General features: G+C 36.5%; 2 protein-coding genes across 2 annotated transcripts in view; one reads left to right on the top strand and one right to left on the bottom strand.

Annotated features, from left to right (window-relative positions):
- LOC122062039 (adenylyl-sulfate kinase 3) overlaps positions 1-3328 on the top strand; it is a 7192-nt gene extending 3864 nt beyond the window's left edge. Inside the window, exons 6-7 of the mRNA XM_042625672.1 lie at positions 1849-1895; positions 2971-3328. Coding sequence (XP_042481606.1) covers positions 1849-1895; positions 2971-3069 — 146 coding nt within the window. The 3' untranslated portion in view covers positions 3070-3328. The remainder of the gene's footprint in view (positions 1-1848; positions 1896-2970) is intronic.
- A 2057-nt stretch (positions 3329-5385) lies between these two features.
- Positions 5386-8147, bottom strand: LOC122061188 (protein MET1, chloroplastic). Its single transcript, XM_042624403.1, has 7 exons — positions 7564-8147; positions 7029-7135; positions 6756-6850; positions 6565-6641; positions 6239-6359; positions 5964-6023; positions 5386-5879 (listed from the first exon to the last, which is right to left on the bottom strand). The coding sequence occupies exons 1-7, from the start codon at positions 7989-7991 to the stop codon at positions 5736-5738; spliced, it is 1032 nt and encodes a 343-aa protein (XP_042480337.1). The 5' UTR covers positions 7992-8147; the 3' UTR covers positions 5386-5735.
- Between the last annotated feature and the right edge of the window lie 3089 nt (positions 8148-11236).

Below are 11236 nucleotides of genomic sequence, written 5' to 3'. Positions count from 1 at the left end.
TGGGGGGGGGGGTGTGTGGGGGTAAGCATTTGATTGATAGTCTCATTAGAAATTAAGAATAACAGATATGTCAACCAACTTGTCCGGAAATAACAATTTGGTTGATATGCATTATGAATTTTATCATATGACAACAGACTTCGTCATAAGTAGATCTTGTGGACTTCATCTTTTCCTGGAGTCTTTCAATTGGAAAGGTTGTCATGTGGAAGAAATAAATTTATGTCATGCAAGGCAGAAGAAAGTTTAGAAAATTCAGTGTCTGAATCCAACTTCTCTAGAATGGTATGCCATTCATGTGGAAGAGTCCTTGTAACGTAGTTTCTCAATGTACTAAATGATATATCATTGTATTTTAAAGTTTACTTCTGTCTGCCTAGTTTGATGTTAGGGCACATGTCCTGCCATCAGTAGTCTCTATATATAGAACTTGCAAAGGTACATCTATTTTGGTGTATTGTGGTGGTGGTGGTGACCTGGTATTTGAGCTTATAGTCATAAGTTTTTCACGTTCTGTTTGTGGTTGTTTCTACTCTAGTCTATGTTGGGTTCTTCTAAAAAGTTGTACTTGCATTGGCAGCTGTTGGGCCAAACTTTTTGTGTTGTATTGTTTATATTTCCTTTAATTTCTCTCTTCTGAACAGTATTTACTGAGGCTTTTACTATTTGTATGCTTCCTGTGAATAAACAGCAGGAAATATGAAATATACTGTTACAGTAGGCCCCTAACAGTTATTCTGTAATAATCACAGAAGATTTTCATTTAGCAATATTGTTTGACAGCTCATTCAGAAAGCAATATTATTTGGAAATTATTATTATTATTTGTAACTGTTGTGCAGGATACCTTATTGAGCCTCTTTGTAACTGTGGGTTATGGAGCCAACCTCTGCACAATTGATACTTCAATTCTTCTAAAGATGTTTAGGCTTGGCTTTCAGACATAAGTGTTCACAATCAAACAATCAAGGGTTAATTGCAAGATACCACGTTCTGATGATCCTCCTTAGGCTTGAATGCTGAAATAGCCACAGCCCCATAACAGTTACAGAATCCAGCCGAATAGATACAATAAAGCACGTTCAATGATGTACACAAAAACAAAAAGCACCTAATATTTGAAAAAGACGTGGTAGAAAATATTATATGCCTTATGTGTTTGACATGTTTTTGAGTTGTTCTGTTTCTCGTGTTGAGCAGTTGTTACTTCGAGTAGTTATCCATGCAATTTACCGTGTGATTGAGTTTGTCAGGTGAAGCTGTTATAACTTTATAAGTTATCAAGTTGGTTGGGTTTCTATTATTAACGAACAGTTTGAATTTAGAATTAGAAATGGAAAGAAATTTCAGATTTTTTTTTTCACCTTCGAAGTGGAGAGTTTGGGTTCCTATAGAACAAAGACTGTTGGAGAGGTTGGGTTCCTCTTGAATCGAATCCAATAACCAAAAGGAATCGTAGAAAAATATATTATATGTTGTTGAATTGATAAAAACTATTTCCATTTATTCATAATCATTTAATAAATAATCTCATACAAGGGAATTTAATGGAATCTTCAAATAATAACAAAATCTATTCATATCTTCTATTGCATACCCAGTGAGCATAAGTCATCATATAAATCACTAGCAGTAAGTAGTAACTGTATATTGCATTTTTGGTGCTATGGCTCATTCCATCTGGTGTATCGTCTGTTAAAATGTTCTAATATGGGGATATTTCGTAGATTCATGAAAAAACATAATAGCTGCATGTACCTTCTAGTAGTTTGAATAAGACGGTTGACCTCATTTCATTAAAGTTGCATTAAAGTTTTGTTTTTTGATAAATTTCTCCTTAATTTGCAGGTTTTACAGGTATAGATGATCCATATGAACCACCATTGAATTGTGAGGTATGTATTTTTTAAACCAAACTAGATGGCATTCTCATTCGTAAATTGTCATACACATACTATAACTGAGTGCATGACAATTACAGTTAAGACCATTATCTATGCCCTGGAATAATATACCATGACATGCAACATAGTGGAAATGTCTTACCACTTTAGGAGTGAAAGTTTCTGTTGTAGGGACAGTCAGTTCAACCCAACACGTCCCACCATAGTTATCATGGCGTCTAGGTGACCCAAGGTTTAGGAGGGGTCCTGGATGCAAGGCAACACCATGGCACCCGCCATAGGTGACCAAGGCAAAAAGGCGGCAAGGCACCTAAGGCGCCTGGATGCCTAACCGACGCTTTGACAGCTATGCCTCCCAAGCTGCACTCTGTTCTAACAGAATTAGCTATGTGGCACTTCATGAACCTAGTTGATATCTCCTTGCACCCCGTGGTGTAAGTTCCTGTAATATTAATATTTTGGGTCCTATTGGACTAATATAATTTGTATATAATCTGCCCCCACGGATGGGTATGGTTGTTCCTTGATGATAAGGGACCTCCTGGCAGAACATGAAAGCCACATATCAAACTCAAGAATGATGTTGTATTGTTGCTTAGAATCCTTCACTCATAATAAAAAAGAATGCTTAACACATGCACACAACCATATATATGTGTGTGTGTTATGCATGTATAAGTCATACCAATTTATTAGGATCTGATGGTGACTGGTAAAATTTACTTCCATTTCTCATACAATACAATTTGTTCAACTGAACATGGGCTCAAGGAAATCTCAAAAGATTATTATAAGTCTCATAGAAATGGATCGTGTTTGAAGCTCAAGAGAAAGAAAACTTAGATAGGAATGAGAAGCAAATAAGATATTCACAAAATTCTTCAACAAGGGGGAAGTCAAATACACAAGGAGATTCAGCTTCCAAATAGCCATTTGACTGAACAAGTTCTAGGATATTGGAATATGTTTTCTTTCAATTTTATAAATCTCTTACCTGGTTTAGGACTTATCCTTCCCTTTTTCATCCCTCTTATATGTTGAATCCTTATTGTTTTTTAACCCTCAGATAGAGATAAAACAGTTGGATGGGATTTGCCCTGCTCCATCCTCTATGGCAGGCCAAGTTGTGACTTACTTGGAGGACAAAGGCTTCCTGCATGAGTAGTGATTTATCAACTTCTAGTTTTGTTCCCTATTGAATCATTTTCCCCCCTTTTTTTGATGAAATATTTGTAGATGATTATGATATTTGAATACATTCTTTATTTTAGGCCTTATTGGTAGTGCATGGGGTATTTAATGGCAGTGGGTTCTTGTAATTTGGTGCATCCAGTTATGCAATTGTTTGTATGTATTTAAGATGCAAATGACAGTGGAATCGATTTTAGCTTTCTCATTATTAATATAATTGAATGGTTAATTCATTGACTTCCTTATTAGCTATGTAATTATCCTTCCTAATTATTCTCCTACTCCAGAAAAAGGGTACCTACAGTTGGCCAGTTTACATATGGGCTGATGATTAAATCACTTCCACCATTGGATAATTGCATATTACTTGTAGTAAGTTGACCATCTGAATCTGTATATCTGATGTCATCTTATACACTGTGTGAGTTGAACTGCACTCACATTAGATTGTAATCCCCCAACATTGGCTTTGTTTTTAAAAGCTAAGGCCTATACCTGAATTGAAAAGGACTAGCAAAACTCGAAGTGAGAAAGAGAGTTTCTTCATCTTCAAGCTTAGGTTGTGGCCATTGAAGGAGGAGCATTCAACGGGGTTCATCATTAAGTGTTCCTTTGGAGGAACTCACTCTCAATGACTTTTACTAGGTAACCCACCTTCTCCATTAATAATTGTTATTTGTTCGTGTGTTCGTTGAGATCATACTTTACTGGAAAATTTTATCTGGCACCCTTTCGGTGCATTGATTGCCTTCACTCACAACTTGCCGGAGCGTGTGTTGATATAGATAGTACCCAACATTGACAAACCATAAAAAAAATAAATAAATAAACAAGTACCACAATTTGGTACATTGTTCATCCCAATAAACAGTATGCATACATAAATTTTAATCATCCTGTAGTTTTTGAAGTTCTACTGTTTAACCAAACAAAGAAAAAATTGTTTGAAGAAACACTAAGCTCTAAGGTATCCATTAGCCCTAACCTCCCTCCTCACTCTCAAATAAAAATAAGGAAAACCCCCCCTTGAGGTATCACCACAAAGCATGGTGATATGTGGTCCACCTCCTGCTACTCCTTTTTCCGTTTTTAGGAGAAAATATACTTAAAAATGACAATCATACATTTATGAACGCGGGGTTCTTAGATATCCAATTAGTTCACCAATGGAATTGACCAAGTGGCAGAATAAAGCACCGAAGTTCAGGATTCTGAAGAGGGTGATGTCAATACATCGGAAGGAATGATTGAATTTGAGTTCTGAAATTTGATGTGGCAAATTCAGATATTCCCTACATATCCACAGTCCAATGCAGAGTTGCATAATAGCCCCCCACATCTAATGTTTACCTCCAGTCCAAGGAAACTTTTTGCAAAAATAAGTTCGCCTTATTCTCTTGTTTGATTAATCTCTCAATAGGGGTTCATGTAAGATGTGTTTGCCTAAATATTTTCTCTGTTATAAAAACTTTCTTCACCAACAAATGAAGCCTTATCCCAACTTAATGGAGAAGGCTATATGGATCCAACAGAACAAAGTAAGAAAAACTGAGGTCTAAAGAGAAAAAAGGGGAATGAATATATGCATAAATAAGGGGAGAAAAATGAGATGAGAAATGAAAATGAAAAATGAGGAGAGAAAAAAAAAAAAACAAATGAAAAAGGAAAGTAAGAAGAAAGATGCTCAGCCCAACAAGTTAGGAGAATCTCCGTTAAATGGGATTAGCAACATGGATTATTGTTGTTCAATAAGCTCTATCCGAGATCATACTTAGGTCATTTCTCAAAGCTTTCATTTGAGTATAAAATATACGAAGCTTCAACAGAATCAACAAAATCCATGATCCATCAAAATCCATGATCCATAAAGTAAATAGGGACTGCCAGTGTAATGCCAGTGTCCTACTTTAAAGAGTGTCTTCTGATACTTGTGATCCCAGTCACTGCTATCAGAGGGCTTTATGTTATTGACAAATAGTTTACAAAGGTCCTTGGGGCCTACTTGATTTCATACCACAGGAAACCAGCAGTAGAATGGCCCACCATTCATCTTCACGATTCACACTTCTTACAATTCAATAGTTCAATATAACTAAGAAGTGGATCATACTGTTTCATGTGAACTCACAATTAATCAGAAGACATAGCAAGGTAGTCTATTCAGATTCCAGAGAATTGGTAACCTATTAAGCTCTCCATTTGTTTGAGAAACCATCACAAGTATCAGAAGACACAAAGATCTTGATTGGGATCCACCATCCTTAATCTGACCCTTCAAAAGCTACGAAGATGCATCCTCCAACTCTGTTTATTAAATAATTTCATCCTCTTACAAGAGTAAGATATTGAGTATCAAATCTAGAAAAAGAATATGTAGTCGGGAAATATTCCTTATAAATACATGTAAGACTCCTTTTTTTTAAAAAAAATTAATTCCAACTATTCTACCATCCTTAGAGAGAAGAAAAAAGAAATGTTTCTGGACCTCTTCTCTGCAACACTCCGCTTAGAATGAGCCACGGATGAAATGGTTCAAGGAGAGAGTCATGGTTTGACAAAAGAAGTGGCTTGATTGAAATATATGCAAGTTGAATGATCACCGAGCCAGGTCTTGGGACTTTGCAATGTGAACTCATGGCCCTATTTCTTGTTGAATATGCCAAAAATAGATTTGATTGCATTGATGGCATTCTCATTGATAAAAGACTCATCAAATCTACTCAGTAGAGGTGCAAATTCTTCTGATGTTCTCAAATTGGCCAGATCAGGATCTGTCCGAATTCTCTGCAACAGTAGCAACATAGAATGTTGATGGTCTTTAGGCATAACTATCAAGACTTCATTTCAGTAAGAACTGTAATTGCGTACCTTGAAATTTTCATATCCAGCTTGTAGAGCATCTTCAAGTGCAGAAAGTCCAGCTTGTATCTGTCAACACAGAACTTAAATATTATGCAGGAAAGAAAAAATGATCATACAAAATATAAAACTGTAGAAGGAACAGGAATATCCCTGACTTATCAACTACCAATAAAGTGAACAACTCAGTACGAAAGATGCAGCAGAAATGAAAATCTATGTAAAATTGAAAGGCTGCTGCCAAGGGTAATGGTATGACAGGACTAATGAGAATAATTTGGTACCTGATTAAGTTTGGAATAACAGCAAGCTACATTGTAACTTGCTACTGAGGCTTCATTTGGTTCTGGTTTTGATCCCAGTACTGATTCAAACTTCTCCAGTGCTGCTTCATATTTCCCATCCCTTGTATAATAAACAAAAGAAAACCCAGTTAGGAAATGAAGGAGAACAACATAAAGCCATATGTTTATTTGAAATAAATAATGATTTGTATGTTTTTACACTTCCAATGTTCATGAAAAAATAAGCCCACTAGAAGTAAATATAGTCACAGTTTGAAATCAGAAAAACTTGAGAGAAAAAAGATAATTTCATTTGCTAAACTTACTTGTAAAGCATTAGCCCCTCACGAAGGTCCTTTTCTCTGTTTTCCTTCTGTTCCATTTTTCTCAAATAATTTTGCATCTGAAAACAAAAACATTCATTATTGAATTCAGAGTAAACCAAGAGAGGAGTGATCTTTTCTGCACTTACAGAGATGTTATCCTTATTCCTAGAGTGAAAAAAATTTGTACTCACTTGAATATCCCTCACTCTATTACTAATCACACCGGAATTCCTCTCAGCTCTGATTATCTCCTTCTCAGTAAGCTCAACCTTATTTTCTACTTTCCCTGGCAGCATTAGGCGTGTCAAACGATGGATGAGTGCACTGATATTGGGTGGAACCAGCAAATGAATGCTGGGAACACTATGAGGAAAATCCTTCATGATTGGGTTTTCAAGCAGAAAGTAAAGATCAAATGTGGTGAAATGCCAATTGAAGAAACAAAACATTGTTGATGAACAAACCGTATCTCTTCTGCATTCGCATGAGTAAGGGGCCAACTCTCTGACGGATGGTATACATGGTCCTTCCATACTCAGCAGCAGGCCATATTTCTTCTCCAAACACAGCACTGCAAGAATTTTAAACCTCTGTCACAATCACACACACCACCATGGATTCATCTCTTGAAGATAAAGATCAAAGATTATTCTGGGAAAAAATTGTAAAAACAAAGGATAATACTAAAAAAACATGAACACTAAAACCAAGAAAAGCATTTTATCCATGAAATAAACAGAATTGGAAAATTAACAAAATTTTAAGAATCTACATGATTCCAGTACAAACTGCAAACAGCCGAAAACACATATTCACCAGAAATTGATGTGTTAAGAACTACAGAAGTTACTACATAGTTCATTTCTAATCAAACACAAAGATTACTATAATTCTTTAAGCAGAGCCCACCAGAAATTCTCTGCAGTCAATCAAGAAGCAGAATTTCCATATTAGCTTAGCAGCAAGAGATGCAAATCGAGAAACAAATGAGAAAAAAACCTGGTTGCAAGTACTTTATCCCCAACAGTGAACACCCCAGATTTGTCAGCTGAGCCACCAGGAGCAATGGCATCAATGTAGGTTCCTCCATCCCTGCCCTTGACAAACCTCAACCCATATGGCTGATCCAATTCTACCTCATACTCTTCGTACTTTTCTTCCACTTCTTCTCCTTCTTCTCCTCCTTTACCTTCACTCTCTGATTTTGATGGCTCCGATTCAGTGATGGATGCTTTAGAAATTAAATTGGATGGTGTAACCAACCGGGTACTGTAGAGATAGATTGGACAGTCCAAGAATGAGTGATTTGGGTTCCTGGAGAAGTATAGCTTTGGAAGAAAGTTGAGGCATGGGTTTTGCTTAATGGGTGGTGTTCTTCTTGGTAATGGAGGAGAAGAACAGAGAGAAGCACAGCTGCTTGAAGCCATAGAGATTATGGGTTTCTACAGTTCTGTTCAGAGACGAGGTTTTTATGTGGAGAAAGAGGAATTAATACTACAACCCATCTGGAGGGAATGAGAGAGAGACTCCAAAGGAAGAGAAGAAGTTTGCAGAGAAAGAGAGATTTGGATTGGAGGGACGTGACTAGTGGCTCAGGTGAGGTGTTGAGTTCAACTTAAAAGATTATGCTGCCACGTGTCTCTAAATTTTGTTTTTTAAATGTTTTTTTGAGGAATTCCTGTTTCTGGGCCGGCCCACTCTACCCAAGGCCCAAGGAAGGATTTGAAACGATCTACCCCCTCCCAGTGTGCCTTGAAGAATTGGTATTGGATCGGGCATATAAGCCGATCCATATTGGTATAGGCAATGCTCGATACCGATACCTGCCCGATTCGGTATTCGTAGAAGGATTCTAATTACGGGTAAAATTGTCCAGAAAACAAATTTCTTTTTTCATTTAAAATTGAGGACAAAATAGTCCGATTAAAACCAATACAACTGATCTTTATCCGTATTGACTATTGATACCTTGATTTAAAACTTGGAGAGGAACTGACTTGGATCACCTTCACATACCGGTACCTACATCCACGGTGGGGACGTTATACATGTTCTTTTGGCTGTCGTAAATTTCTCTACATGCTCTTCATCATAGTTAGTAAGTTCGGGGATGACAATAATATGGGAACTGATATGTATGCCAATTAAATGGACCATACAATAATAATACGTTTCAAAAAATCCGGTGCAATAAAGCACGTACAACAATGACACAGTACGTGTTCCATACTAATACGGTTGCTCAATAAAAATCCGGGACTAAAAATGATTGTTTGAATCTAAATTCTAATCTACCACGCTTGTATGGATACTAAAATCTAATCTGATTTTCCAATTTGCAATCATTTCCCATTCTTTTTGAATTTTCACATTTAATATTAATTAAATTTAACCCCTAAAAAGGGTATGGTAGAAAGAACTTAGAGGAGAATCAAACCTCATCTTGTCTTGTAACTTTGACATGTTCTCTTTTTCTTCTTGGTACGAAAACAAGGTTCAAGAAGATAGAGAATAAGTGGTTGCAATCGTTCATCCTAGAAATGAGCTTGGATTTTCTTGAAATTTCTATTGGGGTACAATCCAAGACCAGTCACAGACAATTTTAAGGCTCAAGAACCTCCTCCCTTCAACTCATTTGATTTCTCAGATGCAGTATTGCAAGAACAGAAGGAGGAGAACACCCATGTCATTTCCTTCTTTCTAATTCTTCACATTGTCTCGCTGCAACTATGTTTGTAAATAATTATCAGTCCAATTCAAATGGCAATTGTATGCTAAATTTCCTAGAAAGATTTTCATTTCAACCCCTTTTAATTTAGAATCCCGCCCTTGGCCATCTTTGTCCATGTGAGTCATCTCTTTTGAATCTTTCTTGTTTCTCGTTAAAAATTATTTACATATACAATTGTCCTCAATTGGATTTTCAACACCAATAGGAAGAGAAACGGAAAAGAGGAAAGGTTGATTGAGTTTTCAACAATCGATGGGAAGAGAAATGGAGAAGAGAATGAGAGCAGGGGGTATTGATGTCTTACCTATCACCCTCAGTCACTGGCCATCGAGAATGGAGATAGAGGAGAAGGGGTCACTGGGACAAGGGTTCCTCCTTTTTTTGGTTTACTTAGATGAGGGAAGAAGAAGGGTTATAGTTTCGATCGATTAGGGTTCCTGATAGAAGACAAGGGTCGAGAATTGGGATTTGGCCCATTTGGGTTAATCTCATTTGTTTTTTGAACACAAAAATTTTATTGAGTATGTGACGTATTATATGAGTATTATTCATGTATAATACGATTATCTTTAAAATCCTCGTATTAAACAGTTTTGTTGGATTGATATGCCAAATTACTAACTTTTGAATTAAACATTCAGTCTAGTACGCGCATTTTACTAACTATGCTCTTGATGGCATTTCTACCAAAAAAAAACTTCTTAATGGCATTAGTCAAGAGGATATGTTTGACCTCCCTACCATATATGGAGGATACCGGTACGGGGAGGTGATCTTGGCTCTTGGGAACTCCATCTTGCCGAGGTTTCTCCCTCGTAATGTACATATAAAGGTCAAAGCATAATTCGTTAGCATGACTAGATAAATTTCTTTGGATGCTTAAAAAAGTTATCATATGGCATGTTGAATGGTCTCAAACGAAGTTTGCTAGTGATAAAATAAAACTTTGAAAATTCAAGTCTATAAGAGAAGGATCGAGTTTTCCTAAGACCAAGGTAAATGGGAATCCCAAGGGAGAGGGGGTAGGGGTCTCTCAACCCTTCGATCGTGCAGTGAAGAAAACTTCTCACATAAAAAATGCACAAAAATGGTTGAAATACCTTAAGTATACATAGATATACTTGGGGATGCATCTCCAGACACAAAAAGTATATGGTTGAATTTGAATTTTATAAGTGGCTTATCCAAACCCTCAACTATTTATCAACAGCCATAATTGCCACTTCTGTGAACCATTAATGGAGGCATACCCCGATCGAGTTTGAAACAATATTTTGATTTCAAATGGTTTTGAAAAACCAATACTGTGGACTATTTGAATGGCAGAGACTTGAGAATAATTTCAATTCATATATGATGTGTTATATCAATAATATAAATCACTAAATTTGACATGTGACTAACCTACATAATTTCATAACTATCATTGAATGGTCTGATTTTTACGAAGTTATTTTTCTCCGTGGCAAAGTAGCGGAGATTGAAATGGGCTCAAATCAAATAGAAGCTAGATTTGAAACTCGTGTAATAATAAAAAGCTGCAGGCATACAGGTGAGACCATATTATAACCATGAAGGAACTCTTTATGAAAGAAGACAAGTATGAAGTGTCACACATGCTCATCAGTGCCACCGTCTGAATGATCTTTCCATCCATGAATTCAAGAAAATCAGACGATCCTACCAATCCCCAATATGAGTTTTTCTAGGCATTCTGCACATTGCTTTATGACTTCTAAAACAGCAATGGAATTTCCATTTTGGTCCCCCCCACACACACACCAAAAAACACCCCAACAAAAAAAAAAATGCCACTCAATAGGGATTGGAGATCACCAAAGGACATTATTTATATCAGTGGTGCTTCCTTGCACAGACTGCATGTTGAAAGCTCCACAAATTCAGTCTCCTACAAAGAATGTATTACATTAATAAAAGGTA

Source organism: Macadamia integrifolia, chromosome 14 (assembly GCF_013358625.1).
Source record: "Macadamia integrifolia cultivar HAES 741 chromosome 14, SCU_Mint_v3, whole genome shotgun sequence".
Taxonomy (NCBI): Eukaryota; Viridiplantae; Streptophyta; class Magnoliopsida; order Proteales; family Proteaceae; genus Macadamia; species Macadamia integrifolia.
The sequence above is the reverse complement of the archived record's forward strand: the minus strand, read 5'-3'. Positions and strand labels throughout refer to the sequence as shown.

What these genes read in the sequence shown, in the direction of transcription:
- LOC122061188 (XM_042624403.1), bottom strand. Translation starts at nt 7,991, where the DNA reads ATGGCTTCAAGCAGCTGTGCTTCTCTCTGTTCTTCTCCTCCATTACCA. An exon ending in GATAAAGTACTTGCAACCAG is followed by an intron (nt 7,136 to 7,563) that starts GTTTTTTTCTCA and finishes AAATTCTTGCAG; the next exon opens with TGCTGTGTTTGGAGAAGAAA. An exon ending in GAGGGGCTAATGCTTTACAA is followed by an intron (nt 6,360 to 6,564) that starts GTAAGTTTAGCA and finishes TTATTATACAAG; the next exon opens with GGATGGGAAATATGAAGCAG.